Raw genomic sequence first — 24,168 nt, 5'->3', positions numbered from 1 at the left:
ACAGCGGAAGAAGAAAATCACTCTTCTCCCGCCAGAACCCTCCACATCCACTTGACTTCCTTCTCCTCCTCGCTTGATCCAACCTCCGTCCCGGCCCCAAATTCCTGCCCAACAACACAAACCAGCCACACATCATTCTTTGTGTCCTCGAGAAACCGCTCCGTTGCAGTTCCCCGGGGGTAGATGCGACGCCACTCGTCCCAGATACGATAGGCCTCATCTCCCCATGCGCGAAAGCTGACTTCTTCGATGATTGTGGGTGTCACGATCTCCTTGCCCCGGAAGACACCCCATGTGACCGCGTTGACGTTATCAGGGTTCATTTCGACAAGATCATCGTTGTCGGAACCAGCGGGGTGAGCGGGCAGGGAGGACTCGAAGTCACCATTGGCGTTTGTGGCGAACCAGGCGAGCTTCTCGTGGCCGTGCTTTTCAAGGACGGGTTTGAGGCTGTTCTGGAAGTCCTTGTCCGGGCAGAAGAACTCAACGAATGGCTTTTGGAAGACGAAGCCCTCGTTATGTGGACCCCAGCCGAAGACCGGGTCGTTACTGCGCACGCCGTTGACGGCGGGTTGTGAGGCGAGTGTCCACCAGCCACGGCCGTCGATGAGTTTGAGGAGTTCCGGGCGGATGACGGCTGTTTCGGCGTTCAGACCACCGCTTTCTTCCTCTGCGCCTCCCTCGGACCAGGGGACCATGTGTAGTTCGCCGGAGACGTGGCGGCGGAAGAGGGTGTTGAGGTCGGAGCGCGATACGGGGTGGCCCCATAGTCGACGAGCGGCGGGGGCTGGGACGTGAAGGGAAGGACCGTAACCGTCAATTTCACCGAAAGCTGGGGAACGTGCATCACCCCATCTTCCGTTGGGGAAGTCATCCCAGGTGGCTTCTCTTCCGAGCGCGCCGAGTCCTTCGGAGATTTGGAGGGTGGTGCTAGGGTTTGGAGGCATTGCAGGCATTCCAGCGCTGACCGCAGATGCTTCGTGTGACGCAGAATCTCTAGTGGCGTCCTCCAGCTTTTCTTGCTTTCTGTCCACGATAACGCGGTTGCGCGGTTGGGAGTTGAGCGATGAAGCACGGCTTTTTGAGCCAAGGCGAGAGCCATTGGGGGCGACATCCAGCGTAGATGATGTGACGTTGAATTCTCCTTCGTCTTCAATGGCATTTTCATCATAATCCGGAATCAGGTTGCAGCGCTCAAGGATGAAAGACACTGTCTTTTCAAGGTTGAGTGTGTAAAAGTGGAATCCCCGTATCCCAGGGGAGGGAACCTTTTTGATCCCTTTGACAATATCGGTGATGACATCCATACCAACGCGCTTTACCGCATCGTCATCGTGTTTAACTTCCTCCATCTTCTTAGTAATGTGCGGCGGGACCTTGACGTGACTCAGCTTGGTCACTCTGGTCATAATCTTGTAGCTGTGCACCGGCATCAAACCGGGGATGATAGGAATCGTCTTGAACACACCCGACTCATGATTCCGCAGCAGACTCTCATAATTTTTGAATGCGTCAAGGTCGTAAGTCAACTGCGTCATGATAAAGTCCGCGCCGGCCTTGGTCTTCTCGATCAAGTAGGGCAGATCTTGGTGTGGATCTTGGACATCCTGGAAAGAATCCGCCGGATGACCCTCGGGATACCCAGCCACACCAACACAGAAGTAATCCCCATATTGCTGACGAATGTACCGGACCAAATCCACCGCGAACATGAAGTCCTTGTTGCTGTCGTCCTCCCCGTGGATGTTGTACTCCTCACTCCGTGGCGGGTCACCACGCAACGCCAGGATATTCCGGATCCCAAGCACCTTGGCTTCCTCCAGCGCCTGATCCACTAAGGCCCGACTCATGTTGGTACACGTTAAATGCAGGCATGTCGTTAATTGCAGTTGCCGCTGGCAGACCTCAGCCAATTCGAGCGATCGCTTTGCGGTGCTTCCTCCGGCGCCCCATGTGACAGTGACAAACAATGGTCGCAATGCTTGTGCCATACGCTCCAGACGGGCTTGGAGGTTGGCAAAACCCTACACGTAGCCAAAAAGTTAGCAATCTATTTCTTGTGACACCGAGTCGAAGTCGCGGGGTAACCCCACCATCTGAGTCTTTGGCGGGAAAAATTCGAGCGAGAAGTAATTCGAGTTGGGCGGCAGAGCCGCGATCTTTTCTGTGAGTTTCTCCATTGTGGCCTGCAGTCTTTTCCGGTGGAATAACAGGCGTTGGAGGTGAAGTTTGCAGAAAGTTGACACTTCGGGAGTTGAGGGAAACTGGGAACTCCGATGGCGGTGATGTTATCGAGGCGATCACGGATATGGGAGTAGAGCCCAATGCCGACTGCTGATAACTCTGGGTCAAAAGGGGGGTCGGTTAGTTTATTCTCTGGTGGCTGGCTGGGATTTTTCAGCAACTGTTGCATTTGCGGATTCCTGCATGCAGTCTGCCCGGGTAGCAGCGCTGGCAGCGTGCTTATTTTATACACAATTGCCTCCATTAGCATTGGCTCAGAATACAAAATAACTGCAGTTATCCTAACAGAATGCAGCCAATACAATCTTGGTTTCATTAAAAAAACTGCCTTTTGAACATATGCAACACGAATGTCCCAATCAGCATTTATGCATGCATTGATCGCACATTATGCATATGTGCATACCGCAAACAATGCAAACGGAGAATTGATGACAACACGAAAGTGACTGCAATTGTCTTTCACATTTTGACGAGGAATCTGTCTTGAGCTGATAGAATCGCAAGCCTAAAGCCCTGAACGGAGCAGCATATTTGCAATCAGCGACAATGGCACTGCGACGTCCACTCCTCTCCTTCGTCCGTTCTGTCTCCCCCGTCTCTTCTCCCAAACCACGACGCTTTTCCACGCCCTCGCCTTCCTCGACACCCAAAGACTCGCACTCTCGTCTGCGCAAACTAAATGACCGTCTCCCATCTTTCCTACGCTCCTACACAACTCCATTGCTCGGCGCACCAGTAACGCACATCACGTCCTTCCTGATTCTTCATGAGTTGACGGCTATTGTGCCACTGTTTGGATTAGTGGGGGCATTCCATTATGGGAATTGGACGCCAGATTGGGGTTCTGACGGTGCGATTGACGAGGGGATTCAGCGGTTTGGGAGGTGGTTAAAGAAGAAAGGCTGGGTGGAAGAGGCCGGTGTGTCGTCTGCGAACGACGAGGTGCAGTCTAGAGAATCGAAGAGTGAGCGGAAAGGGACAAGGCTGGTGCTAGAGTTTGCAACTGCTTATGCCGTTACCAAGGCACTTCTGCCAGTACGCATTGCGGTGAGTGTGTGGGCAACACCGTGGTTCGCAAGGTCCGTTCTGGCCCCGCTAGGTAAAGGAGCGAGGACCTTGTTTGGGAGGAAATAGGACATGGTGACTGCTATCTAGTCAGGGTTACTTGACTACGACTGTACGGAGCTTGTAGATATCATGTAAATCTATTCCCATGACACTATTTTGCTTGGTTCTTCCTAGATCATTAACTATGGAAGAATTTAGGGCTTCTCGTAGATCCACTCAGCCTGGGCCTGCTTGTAACTCTTGACTTCACCCTCGGCGAACCACAGGGAGATCTCCTTCTGAGCGCTCTCAACGCTGTCGGAGCCATGGCAGACGTTACGGCCAACGTCGATGGCGTAGTCACCACGGATGGTGCCAGGGGCGGAGGCAAGGGGGTTGGTGGCACCGAGAATGGCTATCGTAGGTTAGCAGATGACGCGGATTGAGGTAGGATGTAGAGAAGAGCTTACTGCGGCCGGTCTTGACGACGTCACGGCCCTCCCAGACCATGGCGACGATGGGGCCGCTCAGCATGTCTAGTTTGTTATTAGCATGCCTCTCTAATTCTATTCGATTCAATAGGTCACTCACAGGTGATGAGGCCGGGGAAGAAGGGCTTGCCGGCGAGGTCAGCGTAGTGCTTCTCAAGGTGCTCCTTGGAGGGGGTGGCGAGCTTCAGGGCAGCGAGCTTGAAGCTATTGGAGGTTAGCATTACCCTGTTTCAAGTATGCGATAGGGGAGATACGAACCCACGGTTCTCGAAGCGAGAGATGATGGGGCCAACGAGTCCACGCTAATCCATTGTTAGTGACCTTGCTTCAATTCACATCATACTATCGTAGGTCCATACCTGGACACCGTCGGGCTTGATGGCAATGAAGCTGATGGTTGTTAGCTCTCCGAAGCAGTGAGGGGTAGCGAGAAAAACTCCAAATGAGGAGATATGATTCAGAAGAGGTATAAGGTATAGATAAGCAGGGGGGAATTGACTTACGTCTGCTCGGAAGACATTTTGAGGGTTGTAGTGGTGATTGATAGGAGACAATCGAAATGAGACACTGGGATGAGAGGAAAAAAGAAGACTTGGGAGGAAGTTGAGTTGGCGAAAATAAAAATGGGTGTGGGGCAGGAGGGGTCGCATGCCTGAATGCCTTGCTCATGCCTTATTCACGCCTTACAGACCAGGCATCTTCCCCGACTTCCAAGACCGCTTAGCGCCGTGCTAACCCGATTGGGACAGCTCTCTCCATCTGGACAGCTGGAATTACGTCCATCAAACCGCATTGCCTACAAAGGGTATTGTATGGACTGCTCGATGCGGCCTCCTTTATCTTGTCATTGAATTACTACACTGTCAGTAGTTGATTGTTCCGATTGTTTGTTGATCAACAATCATGGCCCGGAGCTGGCCAGTGTCCGTCCGATGGACGCTATTGCTCTTGGTGGTGATATTGGGATGGCTTGTGGTCCCTGGAGGTGGGTTCGACAGGCGGAAGGGGACGTCATATTCAATGATACTGACATATTTTAGTAACCGTGAAGCGCGAAAGCTTCAAATACTGCTCGCAATCCGGCTTCTGTAAGCGAAACAGGGCGTACGCCGACGAGGCCTCCGCCAAGGGCTCATCCTGGAGCTCCCCATACGAACTCGAACCCTCGTCGATTCAATTCAAAGACTCTCAGTTACTCGGAGTCATCATCAAGACAATTTCCGCAAATGAGAAAGTCCGCCTGCCACTCACAGTATCCTTCCTCGAATCCGGTGCCGCGCGAGTCGTGATCGACGAGGAGAAGCGACTGAAGGGAGAAATTGATCTTCGACACAACAGTCAGGTCCGCAAAGAACGGTATAACGAGGCTGAGAAATGGGCTGTGGTTGGAGGATTGGACTTGAGCAAGTCCGCGACGCTGAACGCCAATACTGAGGAGGGCCTCACCAAGGTGCTCTACGGTCCCGGAAACTCATTCCAGGCAGTCATCCGTCACGCACCCTTCGATGTGGAATTTCAAAGGGACGGTGAAACACATGTTCAGTTCAACAAACAGGGATATTTGAACATGGAACATTGGCGGCCGAAGTTGGAGCCCGAAGAAGATAGCCCAGAGGACCAGAGCACATGGTGGGAAGAGACCTTTGATGGAAACACTGATTCCAAGCCTCGGGGCCCCGAGAGTATTGCTCTGGACATCTCATTCCCAGGCTACAGCCATGTTTTTGGGATTCCGGAGCATGCCGACTCGCTTTCTTTGCGGGAGACCAGGGGTGGCTCTGGAAACCATGAAGATCCGTACCGCTTGTATAATTCGGACATTTTCGAGTATGAGTTAAACAGCCCCATGACCTTGTATGGCGCCATTCCTCTGATGCAGGCACATCGGAAGGGCTCGACCGTCGGTGTATTCTGGCTCAATGCTGCCGAGACCTGGATTGACATTGTCAAGTCCAGCTCGTCTGTCAATCCGTTATCTCTGGGTGTGGGCTCCAAGACTACCACTCATAGCCACTGGATTTCGGAAGCTGGTCGGCTGGATGTATTTGTTTTCCTGGGGCCTACGCCCCGAGACATCAGCAAAACCTATGGAGAACTCACTGGATACACACAGCTGCCCCAGCAGTTTGCTATCGCATACCACCAGTGTCGCTGGAACTATGTCACAGATGAAGATGTCAAGGAAGTAGACGCCCAGTTTGACAAGTACCAAATTCCTTATGATGTTATCTGGCTTGACGTCGACTACACTGATGACCGAAAGTATTTTACCTGGGATCCGATGACATTTCCTAATCCCATCAGTATGGAAGAGCAGCTCGATGATTCGGAGCGTAAGCTTGTGGTCCTCATTGACCCTCATATTAAGAATGAGGAAGGCTACTTTGTCTCCGAAGAAATGAAGAAACAAGGATTTGCTGTTAAGAACAAGGACGGGAATATCTACGATGGACACTGTTGGCCGGGCGCCTCCAACTGGATCGACTGCTTCAACCCCGAAGCTGCCAAGTGGTGGTCCACGTTGTACAGGTATGACAAGTTTAAGGGCTCATCTCCGAATGTCTTTATTTGGAACGATATGAACGAACCTTCTGTTTTCGATGGACCCGAAGTCACGATGCCCAAGGACAACATCCACTGGGGCAACTGGGAGCACCGTGATATCCACAATGTAAACGGTGTGACCCTGCTGAACTCCACCTTTAAAGCGCTGACTGCCCGTAAGAAGGGCGAGAACCGACGTCCATTCATTCTGACTCGGTCTTACTACGCTGGAGCTCAGCGAGTGGCTGCCATGTGGACCGGAGATAACCAAGCCACGTGGGACCATCTGGCTATTACGCTTCCTATGGTCTTGAACAATGGTATCTCTGGCTTCCCGTTTGCTGGCGCTGATGTTGGCGGCTTCTTCCACAACCCGGGTCCGGAGCTCTTGACTAGGTGGTATCAAACCGGTATTTGGTACCCATTCTTCCGCGCACATGCCCACATCGAGACCCGCAGGCGAGAGCCATACCTGATCAGCCGACCTCACCGCGACTATATTTCCCAGGCGCTTCGCTTGAGATACCAGCTTTTGCCCGCGTGGTACACCGCTTTCCACGAAGCCTCCGTCAACGGGACTCCGATCGTAAGACCGCAGTTCTACGTGCATCCAACTGACGAGCAAGGTTTTACTCTCGATGATCAGCTCTACTTCGGATCTACTGGTCTGCTGACCAAGCCTGTCGTTTCCGAGGGTGCAAACTCTGTGGACATCTACATCTCAGATGATGAGAAGTATTACGACTACTTCGACTACACCGTTTACCAGGGCGCGAAGAAGAGACACACGGTTCCTGCTCCCATCGAGAAGGTTCCGCTTTTGATGCAGAGTGGTCATGTCATTCCCCGCAAGGACCGCCCTCGTCGCAGCAGCGGCTTGATGAAGTGGGATCCATACACCCTCGTTATCACTTTGGACAAGAACGGCGAAGCCGACGGCACCTTGTACGTGGACGACGGCGAAAGCTACGAGTACCAGCGTGGTGCTTACATCCGCCGCAACTTCCACTTCCAGGACTCTGTCCTGTCTTCTCATGACATCGGTACCAAGGGCCCCAAGACCGCCGAGTACTTGAAGACAATGGCCAATGTTAAGGTGGAGAAGATTATTGTTATTGATCCTCCCAAGGAATGGCGGGATAAGGTCAGTGTGACCATCATCGAAGACGGTGCTACGACGGGAACTACTGGCTCGATGCAGTACTTCTCCCAGTCGACTGGAAAGGCTCCGTATGCTATCGTGAAGAAGCCAGATGTTTGCATTGGAGGGACATGGCGGATTGAGTTTTAAATCTAGTATAGATTGATTGAAAGTACATTGAAATGAATGCCATGTTTTCTTACACTGTCCTGCATTTTCTGCCATGATCCAGCCTTTCATAGTCTAAGTTTTCCTTTTTTTGGCCATATCTACTACTTCCGTCCATGGTTCCTGCTTTTTGCTGAATAAGAGGCCGGGTTAACTAGTTAACCGTTCGTTTCAAAGGGTTCTAATTTGACGAATTATGTGACACGTGGGTTCGACATCAACTGGTCAGATATGGAAACTCTAATTTCGATCAACACAAATGAAGAATGCCATATTCTAGATCATTCCTGCTTCCTCGAGTGATTATAGGATAACAGAGCACCTCAAGGCCTCGGACCACTCTTCAAGAACCATGGAAGTTCCCGTACTTCTGTGATCTTCCCGACGCTGAGCCCGTCTGGCATTATGGAGACGGTGGCCTTCATCCCATTTCCTTAGGAGACAAGTTGAAAGATTGGAGATTGGGAGATAGAAAGTGCTGCATAAGTTGGGATGGGGAGGCCACTGCACGGTTTGGGCTGCGTGAGATCAACGATATGAAAACCCACTTCACATTTAATTGATTGCTAACTCATCGACAGAGATGGGATAAATGTTGCCATCAAAGTTTGTAGTTCAGCCAAAGGAATCTATGTAGTCAACAGGGAAATGCAAACGACGAAGGAACTTGCAAGAATTTATTCCGGTCCCTCGAACTTGATGCGCATGCTCGGCGCTTTTGATATAGAAGACCCAAACAGGCGTCATGAATGCCTGGTGTTGGAACTCTTAGGGCCAAGTGTTGAGGAAGCAGGAGAAACAGGCTCCTCGGAAAGATCGCTAAGTCAATTGCAAAGCAAGCTTTGTCTGGTCTTAACGCTCTGCGCCGGCAGGGAATTGGGCATGAGGTGAGTTACAGTAGCATAAGAAGCGCTTCGAAATACGAATTCGTGGCTTAACGAGGAAGTCGACTAAGATACAGGAGGCTCTACATATTGCTATATCTTGATTTGCTGTTCGCACGAATTTAAATCTCCTACTGTTGCTCAGTATCGTTCTATAGAAAAAGATGGTCTCAGGCGCAAGTTGATAGCGCTAACCCGATCCAGAATAGTACGCTGAGTCAGCCCAGGGTGATTGCGACTGAAGTTCGCCCTGACTTTCTTCGTCTCAGTTTTGACCACGATTGCTTTCTGTCTTCTTTTGTTATCAATTGTTTGTCGCATAGCTGCCTCTTTGCTGCTTCTATCGTGTCTTTGGAGTGCAATTCGAACTGGCCTCGGACTTGTTGACCGTCGCAAGCCCGCTTCGCAACCGCGTCGACTGTCGGACTTCCTCCTACAGGACAGACTTTGCTTGGCAATTATCCCTACATTTCCTTCCGGCTGGATCTATTACTCAATCGATTCGTTTTCTTGGCGGATAGCTACTATATCCATGATGTATCTGATATCGAAAGCTTTGCAATATGGCGCTCCGTTCTTGTGTGTAACCAATTCCCAGAAGACCGCAAATGCCCCGGTAGATTATGGCCATGCTGACCGTTGCTGTACAACAGCATTATCACGTCGCCGGTGACGTCCTACGCAGATCAGATTATCAGCATTAATCGGAACAGGAGCTCGGCCGGGTTTTCGTTGGACATCCCGTTGATTATGCTTATCGCGTCGATTATGAAGTAAGAATCCGGTCTGGACGGCGGATTATTCGGCATTGGCGGTTAACACTTTCGCAATAGGGTATTCTATTGGTTCGGAGCTTACTACGATGTCTCGCTGCTAGTACAGGCTGTGATTACAATCGGGGTTCAGATCGTGTTGCTCAAGGTTGCACTGGATAACAGGCCGTCTCCGGGGATCAAGAGCGGAATCGAGCATACGCCGTTTAGTAACCTCGATGCAGGCGGATTGTCCAGGCCGTATGAGTTCTGGCAATGGAAGAATGCTAGACCGTATGTCCTGTTCACACGTTACCATCCCCTCAATCGCATGGTAAACTGACATACCATCATCGCTAGGTATTGGATGTTCCTCGCATATTTCGCCGCTAGCCTGACCTTTATCCACGTCTTAATGTCCTACTCACAAACCTACATCGATCTGCTAGGCTATGTTGGTCTAGCCATTGAGGCAACGCTCCCATTGCCCCAGATAATCGCCAACCACAGTTCTCGCTCGTGCAAGGGCTTCCGTCTCTCCGTCGTCGCGGCATGGGTTCTCGGTGACACGATGAAGCTCAGCTATTTCTTCTTCGGCGGCCAGTTCGTCCCCTGGGCGTTCCGTCTGTGCGCCATGTTCCAGTGCGTTTGCGACTTCTACCTTGGGTTTCAGTTCTACTTGTACACTCCGCGGGTTGCGGGCAGCCCTAGGAATCAGGAGGGCTGGGGGACTGAAGAGAAGGATATTCGGATGACTTGATGCGTTGATGAAACGTCGATGAACCTTTTACGTTGTTTGTCTGTACTGGCACCTTGTGTACTGCATATACATAGATCCTTTTTGTAATAATTACGAGATAAACTAAGATATATAGTGATAGGTTGACTAATGAAGAAGAATACGAAGCGATTGAGCCTTTCGATCCAATGGAGGGCAAAAAGCCTCAGCGTCATACACCTTGAGACCTCTACAATCCTAGCTAAGAAATGAAAACAGACCTGGAGAGTATAGCCAACGCAAGGCCTTGGTGTTCGTCATATTCTGGTTTTGAAGAGATTATTTCCACCAGACCACAGATATGAACTCTCTGGGCGCTTTTTGAACGGGTTCATTGAAGACCAACAGAGATCACTCTCATCGGAAGAGATTAGTTATCGCGTGAATTGGGTGGAAAGGGAGTCTGTTCAATGTCCGTAAGGCTGCGTTTGCCCCGATTGAGCATCCGAAGACGGTTTCTCCGACAAGAATTGAAACCAGAAGGCAGGTATGCGGTGTCTTTCCATGGCATGACACATGCGTCGTGGCCGTTTTATGCCTTGGCGCAACCGAAATGGCATTCGAAGTCAGGTCTCCCTTCATGTCGATACAGCAGCACTGAGAGCCCTCTCTACATCACAGCGACGGAATCCCGGAGAGCGGCCCAAGCAAATGCACTTGCTTATCAGCGCTGTGCGAAAGTTAGAGCCCGGTCCAAAAGAAGAGAAATCAAGAAATAGCTCCTTACCGTGCATCAGACGAGCTACACTGACCACAGCTCGCGTTGGCGAACTTGGTCTAGATTCTGCGGGATCGCATGCAAATTTATCGACCCCCCTTTGGCGGAGGAACCCTTCCAAGTCCTGTATGGTGAACCATTCCCCATCCAGGTCTTCCTGAATATCAGGAGGAAACTGCGCTAAAGGATCCTGAATTGTGACCCATTTCTGGGAGGAGAACCTTCCGCTAGTACTCCCCGGTGCCGCATGCGTACCTGCCCCGCCCAAGCTAAAGAAGGGTACGTCTTTCCATTCATCCAGCCGCTGCTGGCTGAGTCGGAAGTGAAGCGCTGCTTCGAAGTAAGAGGTCATGCGCTCCCGACTCATGAATGTTAGAAGAAGACGGAACGGTCTTCGCAATCGATCCATGGGGATGGATTTATCGCGCAAGGCCATATATCCTTGAGAAAGGCAAGCGAGGTGCAGTCTTTCAATAAATGCAGGTAACTCGATGTCTGTGACCTCTGTCGAGCTGGATATATACTGGGAGCTGCCGATGGAGGCGTCTTGCAATCTTCTACGATTTGCGCCAAAAGGCTGGGAGGTATCCAACTGCGAGCGAGCTATAAGTTCAACAACCCAAGATTGAACAGGGTTTATCTCTTCTGTTATCGAGGACGTAGAAGGAGGCTTCTCACTTGCTGGGGAAGTATCGGGAGTCTCTCGTTCACCTTCGCAGCCTGCTTCCTTGATGGAGCGCAGACATGTCAACACAGTACCATGCAGATGATTAGCAAGCTCCGGATTTGACTCCAAGACGCCAGACTGGACCAGCTGTTGGCTAAGCGAGAGGACGGACGTGCTCATATTCTCAACCGCGTTTTCCAGCTGCGCAATACGGCTTTTATAGCGTAAGAGACTTCTTTCTCGTCGCGAGCGGTAAGCCCTCTGCGCCAGACGTATTTGCAACCGACGACGCTGTATCAATTAGCAACAACATTATTACATTTTATCGAAACGAGGCCCACTCTAGGAGACCTTTGTACATACCTCCTCGGGGTCTTCGTCCAACACGTCTGCCACATCTTTGCGTGGCCTTCCCCGTTTCCTCGGGGAATAGCTGCTCGCGATTGACTCACTGCGACGTCGTGAATGCCTCGTCACTGGGGTTGATATCGACTGAACACTTTGATCTATCTCATTTTGACTCGACGGAGTTTCGATGGAGAACCCGCCATATAGAGGAGCCTCTTGACGTTGGTAGTCTTGTGCAATCGAGGTCTCAGGCACCGGATACGAAGATGCGGACAACAATGATTCAATGCTGTTAGAAGCTGTAGGCCCGCGCATGGATGGGCGATCCTGAGGAGGGAGCAGCAGCTTCTGCTGGAGATCCTCCCAAGATAAGAACGGCGTGTCTGTTTTCAGGAATTCCTCAAGGGATTGGACCCGAAATTGCTGCGATCTGGAGTTGCCAGACATTATGAGATTTTAAATGTAATTGTATACTGAGGTGTCTAGAGAGTAGAGATGGAGATGAAGTCGAAATCCTGGTTTCCTATTTGGGATATTTATGCACATTTTGCACTCACAACTATGCATAAAAATGTACAAGTCTCTTTAACCTCGGCTCGGATTGTTCACTAATCATAGTTCGGCTCCTACAAAAGCACGACATACGATCTCGAGATATCATGAATTCATAGGAAAATAGTCGCAAAAGACCCCACTTTTTCAAATATCCTAACTAATACCTAGATATGGTGTGTTCCAACGCGCGGCTCTTCTGAAACATTAAACACACCCATCGCACTCAATTTCAACGCAGCCGGGTTGAATCTATCCGGGTATAACTCGATCATCCTGGCAAAGACTTCTCTCGGGTCTTTTGGCTCACTCGCCACCACATCCCCAAAGTTCTGTATGTACTTCTTGGTAGCCGCAAGATGCCAGACGCCATCAATCTCCTCTGCTTGCTTGTGTCCGGGAACAACGTATGCTGGCCCTAATGCTTCGACTTTCTCAATCGCTCGGATCCATTCCTCGCGCTTGGTTTTTGTGTTGGCTTCAAACAGCATCTGATGCACTTGTCCGTAGACAACATCACCACAAACAGCAAGCTTGAGGTCGGGCACCCACAGAATCGTAGAGTTGCAAGTATCAGCGTGCCTGCATTCGACAGCCTCAAAGGTCCAGCGGTTTTGAAGCGTGAATGTATTGCTTTTCGGTAACGAATTGGCCAATACCTTCGGCTGAGGAAGGGGGATTTGACCGGGGAAACGGCTTTCCCAAACGGTGCTGAATACCGGTTCCTCCACCTGCTGCTTCATGCGCTCGATTACTCCGGGCGTTGCAACTGGTACTGCCTCCAGGAAGCGATTAAGGATGATGGGGATTCCGAGAAAGTGATCGCCGTGTCCGTTGGTGATGTAGGTATCGCCAGTTTTCGTTTTGGGGCGATGTTATCGATCCATTCAAGCAGATACTCTGTCTGCTTGATCGTGATTGGCGTATCGACAAGAACGGCTTCTTCTGCTGAATAGATGAGAGTGCATGATATTGGTGACCATTGGCTGCCTTTTGAAGGAGGCGCCGCGTGGAACGGGATGGGAGGTGCAACGTAGACTGCTGCTCGTAGTTCGGACATTGTGAGAGTGAAACTGTTGAACTATTGTCTAGGAATGAATGTATCTTTCTTCATTCTGACTAGCTCGACTTTCCTATACAGGGATTTATATAGATTGATTAAAGCCGGAAAGAATAGTAAAAGCTACTGTTGCGGCACGGAATGATCACTAATAACCCGGGCTGTTGAGATAATCAGACAAATTCCATGTCGTACCTCTGCAAGCTATGGTTTCAAGTTCATGGTTTATAGCAATGACGGACGGAACAATTGGACTATTGTGCCTGCTACATAAGCCCCATTGACCCAAGGCAACATGAATGATCCCCAATTCGAAATATCACTTTCCTCCATAACTCCCTTGACTCTCTACACTTTCTCGAAACGCAAACGACCTCCCCTCATCATGCCGAAGTGGGTTTTCCATCACACCGCCGGTACCCTGACGCCCGAGGAGAAACAATGCATTGCCCAACAAATGACCCAGATATACACGAGCGTCGGTCTGCCACCTTTCTATTGCCATGTCCACTTCTTCGAGCTGGGCCCAGAGAACATCTACGCGGGAGGAGAGAACCCTCCTGCGCTCACCACCTTGTCCATTTACCATATCGCCCGAGCCCTCGACAGTCAAGAGATCCAGAACTTCTTCTTCAAAGCAGTGGATGATATTCTGAGGCCGATCTTAAAGCCCAAAGGTGTTGAGTGGGAGCTTGGTATCTACGAGGCCAGTCGTGAGCTGTGGAGAGTCAACGGGCTGATCGCACCACCGACGGGATCCGATATGGAAAAGAAATGGTTCGAGGCAAATGCTGTTACGGATGAAGAGGAACTATTAAAGGCGCAGCCTCATCCTTGAGTGCGTTTGTTGCGATTGACCGTGCTCGTGGTCAGGGTGGAAAGAACAAGAGCGGGTTGTACAGGCGATGGCCTGTCAAATGTTATAAGGAAATCCAAAATCAGTGCATTTTCCCTGTTAATTCGTGGAATTTTGAACGAATAGGGTATGTCAGATTTTCCGTGAAGTGTATGTTGCTAGTAGATAGTATTGCCAATCGCGGTATACAAAGGCGTAAAATAACCCCGCCATGACCCCACCATCCCAAAAGCTTGACTGGACTTCGATTCAGTTTCTCTCACAACATAACCTCGAGAAGACATACCACTATTCCCTCATTCTCAAATTAACCACTGACAAGGGTATTCATCATGGCTTCAGCACTCCCTACCATCCGCATTGGCTATGTGCCTGGTATGATTCCTGTTCAACCCCGCATTGGACTATCGGAGAAAAAGCAGCTATTCAAGAGCTGTATTCTGCGGTCTTCAAGAAAAAGAATTATCGTGAATTAATTGTGCTGATATATTTTTCTGTCTAGAGCACTACCTCACTCCTCTCCACCTCGCCGTCCGCTCTTCCGCCGTCTCCTCGCTGCCCTTCAAGCTCTCTTTGACTCCGTTTCCCTCCGGAACGGGACATATGATCACTTCCCTTCGCGCAAACGAAATTGATGTTGCGATCGGGTTGACCGAAGGATGGGTTGCCGGGCTGGCTGGCAAGCAGCAGGCCCAAAAGGACCCGGCTGCTGGCGGTTACAAGGTGGTGGGACACTGGGTCGACACTCCATTGCGGTGGGCGATTGTCACTGGGCGAGAGAGAGACAACATTACCAATGTGTCTGACCTGAAGGGTCAGCGAGTGGGAATCAGTCGACCTGGAAGGTAAGCAGTAGTCAACGTTCAATTCGAGGAGATGCTCATCTGATGATTATGACAGCGGCTCTCACATTATGTCCTTTGTCCTCGCCCAACAACAAGGCTGGAACCCTGATTCGTTGACCCCTAATGTCCTTGGTCCTTTCCAGGCCCTGCGCAACGGCGTCACCGGCAACGAGCAGCCTTCTCAGACTCCAACGGCTGAGTTCTTCATGTGGGAGCACTTCACCACGAAGCCTTTCTTTCATCCGACCCCCGAGAACCCTCAGCCACCTCTTAAAAAATTCGGCGAGATTTTCACTCCGTGGCCGTCTTGGCTGATCGTCTCGTCCACCTCGACTTTCCCAGACCCAGAAAGCGACGAGAGGCTCCAGCAGCTCTTCCAGGCTCTTGACAAGGGCATTCAGGAGTTCGAGGCCGACCAGGCGCAGGTGGTTAAGTTACTTGGCACGGGTGAATTGGGATGCACTTATATTCAGGAGGATGCGACGGAGTGGTTGAAGGATGTTAAGTTCACCAACACTACGCGGGGGATTGATTCGAAGGTTGTGGAAAACGTTGTCGACGTTCTCAAGGTTGCGGGTGTCATTGACACTTCGATGAGCAACGATGAAGCTATTAACCGGGTGGTTGGCATCAAGCGGTAAACTGGAAGGACTAATTATGACTACGTTTCCATTTAGTACTTGATCTTCATGCGAGATGTGCACATGAATTATTAATGCATTTCCAAACCTCCTGCATTATACATATATTGTTGTGCTACTATGCTGTATCACTCCGCCTGCTTCGGGACCGTGAGGGACGACCATTTTTGGGTCTTGTCAGTGACCAAACAAGGCACCGACAGGTATCCAAGAAGCTAATAATAACACTGATCTCCTGCCACGACGCGGCATCACCAGACGACGTGGCTGAGCTGAGTAACTCAACTGAGCGACGCTCTGGGCCAACTCAAAGCGTCGAACAAATGTCTCAATAATATTTATAAGGTACTTTTGAGGAAGAATATCGGGTATGCGTTGAAGCCACTCTAAAGAACGCTTCCTCCATACCGCACAGTCCTTGCGTCCCTCGGGCTGCCTGCTGTTTCAGGTACGATCGTCGCAGGAGATCCTGCGAATCTGTCAACTTGTGACAGGACTCCGTATGAAACACCCTGTATACTGAAAGAATTATACGCACTTTGAATGAGGGCAGTAGTCTGTACCCAGTATCCTACCAATATAGGGTTCTATGCGCTATCTTCACGTCCAATATCCAGGACCTAGGGTTTCCCGCGCTTAGTTCTCCCTTGCGTCTTCACTGACAGTTTGTCGCTTCGTGAGGTACGCACATCAAAGTCTTTTAAGCATCTCTTCTGTGATTAATTATGGCGCGTTTATCAATACCAGGATGGCATCAATGAAACTTACAATTGCGTTTCCGTCGACTTTTGCCCTGATTCATATGCAGGTACGCGGTCTGTCGTCTTGACTAAGGGATAGCATACCAAGGATCGGCTTGACAATGTCTGGTATGTACAACCACCAACAGCAATTGACACGAGGATGACAGATGCGGACTTCTGACAGACATGCCTTGGAAGGGCTAGCATGGTTTGCTGAAACGCTTGCTTCTGCGGAAAGAGGGACAGAATCATGGTTCGTACTGGGAGGAGAGGGGGGATAATCTAGGAGACTTATAAGGCATGTCCTTAGTCCTGGATTGCTTTGATCTAGGAGAGCGCACCGCGAAGAATCTCAATTGACGTTGACGACACCAAGGGATTCTTGATCTTGCCGCTTTATTATTCCAGCGTTTACCACATGCTCGACACATTTGTTTGATAGATTTCGGTCCCTCATCGGACACTTGCTATCTTTGTTGCATCATGTCATTCTTCCAAAGAGCACTTGGAGTGACAGCTGCGCTTGCCTTTGTTAGAGGAGCGTATGCGAAGCTCGATTTCTCTCAGAGGGAAAATATGGTTGTTTACTGGGGTATGTAGCCATTATCAAAAATTTGGATAATACATACTAACGCAGGGCAGGCCAGAACTCCTTGGGAGCATCAGCAAGTGGAGGAGACGAACAGACCCAAAAGCCGTTATCACATTACTGCAAAGGTAAGTGTACCATAGTTATTGGATGCGACATAGGCTAACAGTCTCTAGATGAAAATATTGACGTGAGTTGACAATCGCCGGACCCAATTGACTCAGCCTGACAAGTTACCATAGGCCATCGTCATGGCGTTCGTGATGACTATCAACGGACCAGGAGGTGCACCGGAATATGACCTTTCCAACATCAGCAAGGGGTGCGACACATTTGACGGGACAAATCTGAAGAACTGTCCCGAAGTTGGGTAAGTAGCCCCAGCAGAGCTGTTTCCAGAGTAACTAACAAATCCAGGGCGGACATCGCGGAATGTCAGAAGAACGGCAAGACTATTCTTTTGTCCATTGGAGGAGCTACGTACAACGAGGGTGGCTTCAGCTCTGAAAAAGAGGCCATTGCAGGCGCGGAACTGATCTGGAAGACGTTTGGTCCTACCAAAGAGCACGGGCCAGCCGAAGAGCCTGTACACTCTGCTCAGGAAACTGCTACGCTTCAGCCCACAGAGACTCAGAAGCCAGCCACCACGGCAGCACCTGACCAGCCGTCAACCGCCATTGCTGCAGGCACGAACGCCCCTTGGAATACTTGGAATAATTGGAATACTTGGAACAATAACAATTGGAATACCCCGAATTCCCCCGCAAACCAAAATGGTCTTTGGCAGCCACAGGCGACAAGTCTCAACAACCTAGCGCCCCAGCTTATCGGCCGTGCATCTGAACCTGTCTCCACGAGCAGCCAGGCATCCAAGGTGTACCGTCCGTTCGGCAAGACCTCCGTCGATGGCTTCGACCTAGACTTTGAAGCCACCAACTCCAACATGCAGCCATTCGCCAAGCGCCTCCGCGAGCTGATGGACGGCGAGTCAGACCGAAAATACTACCTTACCTCCGCCCCGCAGTGCCCTTACCCCGATGCAGCGGACAAGGACTTCCTCAACGGACCCGGCCCCGTCGACATGGATGCTGTATTTGTGCAATTCTACAACAATCCATGCGGCCTGAGCAGCTTTGACGCGAATTCTGACGAGCAACCTCAATTTAACTTTAAGACGTGGGATGACTGGGCCAAGGACGGCTCCAAGAACCAAGACGTCAAGGTGCTTCTCGGTGTTCCCGCCAGCAAGGAAGCGTCGGTTAGCGGCTTCGTACCTATTTCGGAACTCAAGCCGATTATCGAGTACGCCCAAGGGTTCGACAGCTTCGGAGGTGCGATGGTGTGGGATGTTACCCAGGCTTATGACAATAAGGGATTCTTGTCTAGTGTGCGGCAGGCATTGACCCAGAGTGCTTCGCGTATGTTGCGGTATGCCTTCCGTCGAAGTGATGAGTACTAAAATTTTTAAAGGCTTCAGAAAACAGCGCGAGATGGCCAACGCATCTACACGCCTCGATCCGCGCGTGATTTATGTTTATATTTGCTTGATGATAGTATATGCATTAACATAATCTTAATGTCTTATATTTCTGCGGTTTGAAAGTAATGCACTTGTCTGCATTCCTGATAATATTGGTTGAGCATTCCGCCCTACCACTGCTTCTCCCTCATACTGACACCGATCCAGATAGGAAATAAACAACGCGCATATCTGAATAAGTTCCTGCTTCTCACATAGGGCACTTATGTATTATGCATCTGATGTCCCTGTTTTATTCGCCCAGCTCAACCCCGGATGCTCGATCCGGGCATCCTGAAGACGCCGATCTGTCTAGACTTGGAATACCTGGTGGAGATTCTCGGCCCGGACTATGGATCTCGGCAGCATTTGTGGAGGGTTATGATTGGGTTGCATATGCAAACTATTGGAGATCGACAGGGCTGAGAGCGAAAGTTGTGGAAATTTCAGCTGTGGTACTGACACGGAGCATTTGTACAATTATATAAAGTCGGAGTATTTTTACTTGTACAGGAATCAATTCAGTACTCCCATGATTGTTATACAATTTGATCTGTGTATCCCGTATGAGGTCTACCAGTATGCATCAATGTCACTGTAGGGGAATGTCAAGAAGTACAGAGTATGAATATGTACGCAGGAATGCACCTTCCGCGCCGACTCACCCTCATACATCGACTATTGAACTGCTGCATGAATGCCGATCCCATTCTCTCAGCTACGGCTGGTCATCCTACGGTTTAGCTGAGTACCCCAGGGACCCATGTATAAAAACCCGACATCTTTTCTAGACTTCCTGTCCCAGATCGGTCTTCTCTCCCATCCACGGTCCAGCATCCAGCACCATGGCTCGCAAGATGGTCTCCGCCTTCTATTCCCTCTTTACCCTCCTCACCGTTGCCCTCGCGGCCTCCGTCCCCGAGACTGACTACGATGTCATTGTCGTGGGTGGTGGTCCGTCCGGTCTGAGCGCCATCAGCGGTCTCTCGCGTGTTCTGCGTCGAACTGCGCTGTTCGACTCGGGCGAGTACCGCAACGCGCCTACCCGCAACATGCATGATGTTATTGGCAACGACGGTACTTCCTCACCATTTACCTGGTTTAAATACCCACATACTGATGTGAGCAGGAACCGTTCCCGCTGAATTCCGCGGTGCCGCCCGCAAGCAAATACTCCGTTACAACACTTCCACCATCGTCGACACTTCCATTTCCTCCATCAAGCCCATAGACAACATCTTCGAAGCTACCGATGCCTCCGGCAAGACCTACACGGCTCGCAAGGTCGTCCTTGGTACTGGTCTCCGTGACGTCCTCCCTGACACCCCCGGTCTGGAGCAAGCTTTTGGCAAGGGTATCTTCTGGTGTCCTTGGTGCGATGGCTACGAGCACCGTGACCAGCCGTTCGGTATCCTGGGTGCTTTGCAGGATATCATTGGCAGCACTCTTGAGGTGTACACTACCCTGAACAGCGACATCATTGCTTTCCTGAACGGCACTCAGACCCCTGCCCAGGAGGAGATTCTGACCAAGGCCCACCCCGACTGGAGAGCCATCGTGGAAGCGTACAACATCCGCCTCGACAACCGCACCATCACCGAAATCGAGCGTATCCAGGACGGCGAAACCCATAAGGACGACGAAGGCCGCCAATTCGACAAGTTCCTCGTGCACTTCACCGAGGGCGAGCCCGTCGAGCGCAACGCTTTCATAACCAACTTTGACACCGCGCAGCGCTCAACTCTCCCCGAGCAGCTTGGTCTCAAGATGCTGGGTAACAAGATCGACACGCAGACGAACTCTGGTCTGCGGACTTCTCTGCCTGGTGTGTGGGCTGTTGGTGATGCGAACAGTGACAACAGCACCAACGTGCCGCACGCTATGTTCAGTGGCAAGCGCGCTGCTGTCTTTGCCCATGTCGAGATGTCGCGCGAAGAGGCTCAGGCTGCTATCTCGAAGCGTGTGCCCGAGCGCCGCATGTTGGAGAAGGAGACTGAGCGCCGGATGGGTAACGAGATTGAGGCGCTGTACAACAGATTGCGCCGCCGTGGTTAAACGAATGACGATGGGTAAGCAGTATGAAATAGTAATGTCTATTTTCTAATTCAATTGCTTCGATGAGCATGAATGTCTTCTCTGATCGTAATGAGTCAATATCTTCATGGTATCGCGTGCATCTATATATCTATCCTGAGTATAACATGGAGTCTCGTACCATGTCGCCTAAGTATACCAAGTGGGCTCCGGAACCTCCCCAAGCAGCACATACCTCCCCAATTCCCGATTCTTATACGCCACGGGATCATGCAACGTATGTGTCCGAATATCCCTCCAAAACCGATCCAACCCAACTTTCAATCCCGTCGCCCTCGCCCCAGTAACCTCAAACACGCCATTGGCAACCCTTAGCCCCGTATCTGTCGCAACAACCTTAACACTTGCAACCCACTCAGCAACCTCTCCACGCTCGCGAGGAGTAAGCGCACCCCGGTCAGAGCCATACTTGGTGTATACTCCCGAGAGTTGCTCGGCGGCGCGGTCGGCTAGGGCTTCTGCGGCACGCAGGTGCGCGAAGAAGTTACCGTAGCGCTCGAGGATGTAGAATTCTTCTGTAGCGGAGGACTTGTTGTCGCCGCCGAAGGGCCAGGGACGGGTGTTCGTGGTTGTGTATTTGGAGGCGAAGGTTAGGGCGCCCTGGGCGATGCCGAGGTAAAAGTTGCCGAAGACGAGTTGGATGCTATTTCTGTTAGTATGTGCGTGATTCAGAAGATAACGAAAGATGGGAGGGCAAGGTGGGCATACGTTGGCAGCAGCAGAGCGCCAAATGTAATCTTCAGCGTATCGTCGCGCGGCTTCTTGGATGCAGCATCCCAGCCAAGTGCATCTGCCCACGGCGCGCGGACGTTCTCGATCTTCACGCCACCAGACTCGGTCAATCGTAGCCCGACGTTACTCCAGTTGTGCGCGAATTGGATACCCGGCTGCACGGTGGGCACGATAGCAAAGATATGGTCCTGAGTGCCCTCCAGCACACCCTCAAGAACTGTGAGGTCAGAAACCACACCACCAGTGTTGAAGAACTTCGCGCCGTTGAAGATGATACTGTCGCCGTCGGAAGTGATTTTCAGGTCACTGTCGCGAGGGTTCACGGCACCTCCGACGAAGTAGTTATTCGAGATGATGGTCTGGTGCGTGCGTTCGATTTGCTCGGGTGTTCCGACGACGTTGGCGGTTGTGGACCACAGCAAATGATAGCCAAGGAGCATTCCAATTGACCTATAAGCTGGTTAACCATCCATCTATATCTTCGCTAGAAAGTTTGAACCTACCCATCCGCCTTCGCAACCTCCCGAATCGCCTGATACCCCACCGTCCACGGCTGCTCACCACCACCATACTTCTTCGGTCCCAGCAATTTGAGAAGTCCCGAGTGCTTGAGCAGAGCGACTTCCGCGCGCGGGGACTTATGCTCTATGTCCCGCTGCGGCGCATCTTGCGCAAGAACATCAGCGACCTCGCGCGCGCGAGACAGCCATTCATCTGCGGTAGAGGGGAGGGAAGCCCATTTGGACTCGTAGGAGGCGTAGACGGAGGGGTCTGTGGCGGGGACTTCGGCCATTGTGCTGATCTGATGAATGTGTTGGCTATTGGTGTTGTTGGAGGGGTTGAGGGGAGGATTAATAGATGTATTTATGGAGATGGTATATCCATGAGGGGTATGTAATTAGCTGATGCCCGCAGCGGATGATGCGATATGGGGTGACTGTGATTAGCTTCAATTGCTTAATTTCGCCAATTGAGTGGACCATGTCGTTATCGGTTATACGGATGTAGATCATATACAGTGAGGATACAGAATATACAGGCAGAGTTGGAGTACTCCGTAGTAGAGCATGCAATGTCAATGTGAACAGGAACATGGTGCGATGGTAATATATTAAGGTTTGTAGAACATCCATTGTACTCTGTACCACTGCCCTATCTATGTCTATCACCCGAATAATCCCTCTATACAAATTACGTGCGCTTCTTCTTCGCAAAATAGCGACTAGTATCACCCAATGGCAGATCCAGCAACGAATCCTTCAACAGCAAATGGAACACAATGTACCATCCCACAAGACCCGCAACGAAGCAAAACGCACCACCGGACTTCTTCAGCGCAACCGAGGATGCTTGATGCCCATCCGCCGCAGCAAAGTAGCTCGCCGCGACAGTAAGAAAGCCCAAATCCACAAAGAAAAACACCAGTATATACGCAAGATTGCTAGGTAGCGACCCGATCAGGAATGTGAAGACGAAGACCGTCCACAGAATCATGAAGAATCCGACTGCGTTGTTGTACTGTGCGGTATCGTTGCCGAATGCCTGCTCGACTCCGAAGGCGGGTGTGAGGAGAGCTCCATAGCCGGCGTAAAAGAGACCTGACCAGTTAGTCACTGGATACTAAGTTACGATGTGTTGTGAACATACCGAAAGCGCTAAAGACTGTGTATGCAAAGCCATTGCCGATAGACAGCTCCCACTGCGCCGTGATCACCAAACCAAACGCCGCGATGAAGAAGAAGTTGGCAACAAAAGCATTCGTAACGGTAACTCCTCGCCATTCCATAAGACTCAATGAGAGCGTCGTCAGGGTTGTACCGAATGCGCCAAGGGCCAATGCAGACTACAACAGTCAGTAAATGTTCATTTTTGCCGCATATCGAAGAAGTAAAACTTACCCCTGCTCCAAGAGATTTGGGCAACTCCACAACCAGAGTGTCTGCTCGTGCTTGGTGCTCCAGGTCCACTGGGTTGGTTCCGGTGCTGGTGCTACCATTGGTCTCGTGGGTTTCTTTCGAGGTCATTTTAGCAGGCTCCTAGTGCAGAGGCAATTGACGAGAACTAGTTGCAGGCAAGGTCTTTGGCTTGTAAATTGCGACTCGCAATGGATATAAATGACCCTATCCCAGAAAGACCTGTTCTCCAAAAACCAAATGCCGATTGCACCATTGCAAACTCCGATGGCGAAGGAAAATCTTGCCCTGAACCATCCCGTCGGAGACCCGGACTATGCTCGTTTTCAAGCTTAATTAGAGTTATTATCCAATTCCATGTTTCTAGGGTGATTGTATAATGGATTTTGGGATGATGTGCTCGCAGGATGGGTTCTTTCTATTTCGGGAAGTCACATGACCCTTTACAGATAATAGTTAATACGGAGGAGTACTTTGGTAGAAAATGACATATTGGATAGAAACCATAAGTCTTGTCAGTCCATAGCAACGGTTCTGAGTAAAGTTTTACAACAGTCCCTTTTCTCCGAAGGTCGGCCACCCATGCGCTCTAACTATATATATATTGTATCCCTTACTTGTATAGCAAGTTTCGAAATCGTGGTAGGAAAATACCATCAAAATGAACGTTTCCCTCGGAGTATTCTACAATTTTATGAGTTGTATCATTCATATTCCTAATCGTGCCTATTAAGGTAGCGAGCCACAGTTAGATATATCCATGTTATCTCACCCAAAGCAATACAACCACAGTTTCTCGAACTTAGCCGTATGATGTATCTAGGGATGAAGTATAAAAC

At 50.6% G+C, this 24,168-nt stretch overlaps 13 protein-coding genes across 13 annotated transcripts; 7 read left to right on the top strand and 6 right to left on the bottom strand.

Moving 5' to 3' along the window:
* Window positions 1–17: 17 nt before the first annotated feature.
* Window positions 18–2,180, bottom strand: ACHE_50694S (methylenetetrahydrofolate reductase (NAD(P)H) MET12; the record flags this gene model as incomplete). Its single annotated transcript, XM_043280439.1, has 2 exons — window positions 18–2,024; window positions 2,094–2,180. The coding sequence occupies 2 exons, from the start codon at window positions 2,178–2,180 to the stop codon at window positions 18–20; spliced, it is 2,094 nt and encodes a 697-aa protein (XP_043138018.1).
* A 613-nt stretch (window positions 2,181–2,793) lies between these two features.
* Window positions 2,794–3,381, top strand: ACHE_50693A (uncharacterized protein; the record flags this gene model as incomplete). The annotated part of the gene is made up of 1 exon (XM_043280438.1): window positions 2,794–3,381. The coding sequence occupies one exon, from the start codon at window positions 2,794–2,796 to the stop codon at window positions 3,379–3,381; it is 588 nt and encodes a 195-aa protein (XP_043138017.1).
* A 128-nt stretch (window positions 3,382–3,509) lies between these two features.
* NDK1 (nucleoside diphosphate kinase) lies at window positions 3,510–4,305 on the bottom strand (the record flags this gene model as incomplete). The annotated part of the gene is made up of 6 exons (XM_043280437.1): window positions 3,510–3,709; window positions 3,765–3,830; window positions 3,886–3,989; window positions 4,044–4,087; window positions 4,145–4,175; window positions 4,289–4,305. The coding sequence occupies 6 exons, from the start codon at window positions 4,303–4,305 to the stop codon at window positions 3,510–3,512; spliced, it is 462 nt and encodes a 153-aa protein (XP_043138016.1).
* A 383-nt stretch (window positions 4,306–4,688) lies between these two features.
* ACHE_50691A (glucan 1,3-alpha-glucosidase ROT2) lies at window positions 4,689–7,620 on the top strand (the record flags this gene model as incomplete). Its single annotated transcript, XM_043280436.1, has 2 exons — window positions 4,689–4,770; window positions 4,826–7,620. 2 exons carry the CDS (start codon window positions 4,689–4,691, stop codon window positions 7,618–7,620), a joined length of 2,877 nt encoding a protein of 958 aa, XP_043138015.1.
* A 1,434-nt stretch (window positions 7,621–9,054) lies between these two features.
* Window positions 9,055–10,034, top strand: ACHE_50690A (PQ-loop repeat-containing protein; the record flags this gene model as incomplete). Its single annotated transcript, XM_043280435.1, has 4 exons — window positions 9,055–9,101; window positions 9,176–9,295; window positions 9,356–9,568; window positions 9,635–10,034. 4 exons carry the CDS (start codon window positions 9,055–9,057, stop codon window positions 10,032–10,034), a joined length of 780 nt encoding a protein of 259 aa, XP_043138014.1.
* A 596-nt stretch (window positions 10,035–10,630) lies between these two features.
* On the bottom strand, window positions 10,631–12,232 carry ACHE_50689S (uncharacterized protein; the record flags this gene model as incomplete). Its single annotated transcript, XM_043280434.1, has 3 exons — window positions 10,631–10,722; window positions 10,780–11,728; window positions 11,801–12,232. The coding sequence occupies 3 exons, from the start codon at window positions 12,230–12,232 to the stop codon at window positions 10,631–10,633; spliced, it is 1,473 nt and encodes a 490-aa protein (XP_043138013.1).
* Window positions 12,233–12,504: 272 nt separating this feature from the next.
* ACHE_50688S (uncharacterized protein) lies at window positions 12,505–13,080 on the bottom strand (the record flags this gene model as incomplete). The annotated part of the gene is made up of 1 exon (XM_043280433.1): window positions 12,505–13,080. The coding sequence occupies one exon, from the start codon at window positions 13,078–13,080 to the stop codon at window positions 12,505–12,507; it is 576 nt and encodes a 191-aa protein (XP_043138012.1).
* Window positions 13,081–13,692: 612 nt separating this feature from the next.
* Window positions 13,693–14,235, top strand: ACHE_50687A (tautomerase family protein; the record flags this gene model as incomplete). Its single annotated transcript, XM_043280432.1, has 1 exon — window positions 13,693–14,235. One exon carries the CDS (start codon window positions 13,693–13,695, stop codon window positions 14,233–14,235), a length of 543 nt encoding a protein of 180 aa, XP_043138011.1.
* Window positions 14,236–14,585: 350 nt separating this feature from the next.
* Window positions 14,586–15,739, top strand: ACHE_50686A (uncharacterized protein; the record flags this gene model as incomplete). The annotated part of the gene is made up of 3 exons (XM_043280430.1): window positions 14,586–14,628; window positions 14,756–15,098; window positions 15,154–15,739. The coding sequence occupies 3 exons, from the start codon at window positions 14,586–14,588 to the stop codon at window positions 15,737–15,739; spliced, it is 972 nt and encodes a 323-aa protein (XP_043138010.1).
* Window positions 15,740–16,965: 1,226 nt separating this feature from the next.
* ACHE_50685A (uncharacterized protein) lies at window positions 16,966–18,530 on the top strand (the record flags this gene model as incomplete). Its single annotated transcript, XM_043280429.1, has 5 exons — window positions 16,966–17,074; window positions 17,125–17,199; window positions 17,248–17,261; window positions 17,314–17,441; window positions 17,489–18,530. 5 exons carry the CDS (start codon window positions 16,966–16,968, stop codon window positions 18,528–18,530), a joined length of 1,368 nt encoding a protein of 455 aa, XP_043138009.1.
* Window positions 18,531–19,435: 905 nt separating this feature from the next.
* Window positions 19,436–20,645, top strand: ACHE_50684A (NAD(P)/FAD-dependent oxidoreductase; the record flags this gene model as incomplete). The annotated part of the gene is made up of 2 exons (XM_043280428.1): window positions 19,436–19,667; window positions 19,720–20,645. The coding sequence occupies 2 exons, from the start codon at window positions 19,436–19,438 to the stop codon at window positions 20,643–20,645; spliced, it is 1,158 nt and encodes a 385-aa protein (XP_043138008.1).
* A 168-nt stretch (window positions 20,646–20,813) lies between these two features.
* On the bottom strand, window positions 20,814–22,209 carry ACHE_50683S (thermophilic desulfurizing enzyme family protein; the record flags this gene model as incomplete). The annotated part of the gene is made up of 3 exons (XM_043280427.1): window positions 20,814–21,327; window positions 21,393–21,866; window positions 21,920–22,209. The coding sequence occupies 3 exons, from the start codon at window positions 22,207–22,209 to the stop codon at window positions 20,814–20,816; spliced, it is 1,278 nt and encodes a 425-aa protein (XP_043138007.1).
* A 398-nt stretch (window positions 22,210–22,607) lies between these two features.
* ACHE_50682S (uncharacterized protein) lies at window positions 22,608–23,440 on the bottom strand (the record flags this gene model as incomplete). Its single annotated transcript, XM_043280426.1, has 3 exons — window positions 22,608–23,014; window positions 23,064–23,259; window positions 23,315–23,440. 3 exons carry the CDS (start codon window positions 23,438–23,440, stop codon window positions 22,608–22,610), a joined length of 729 nt encoding a protein of 242 aa, XP_043138006.1.
* Between the last annotated feature and the right edge of the window lie 728 nt (window positions 23,441–24,168).

The sequence above is a fragment of the Aspergillus chevalieri genome, chromosome 5 (assembly GCF_016861735.1).
Source record: "Aspergillus chevalieri M1 DNA, chromosome 5, nearly complete sequence".
NCBI lineage: Eukaryota > Fungi > Ascomycota > Eurotiomycetes > Eurotiales > Aspergillaceae > Aspergillus > Aspergillus chevalieri.
This window is presented reverse-complemented; position numbering and strand designations above follow the sequence as displayed.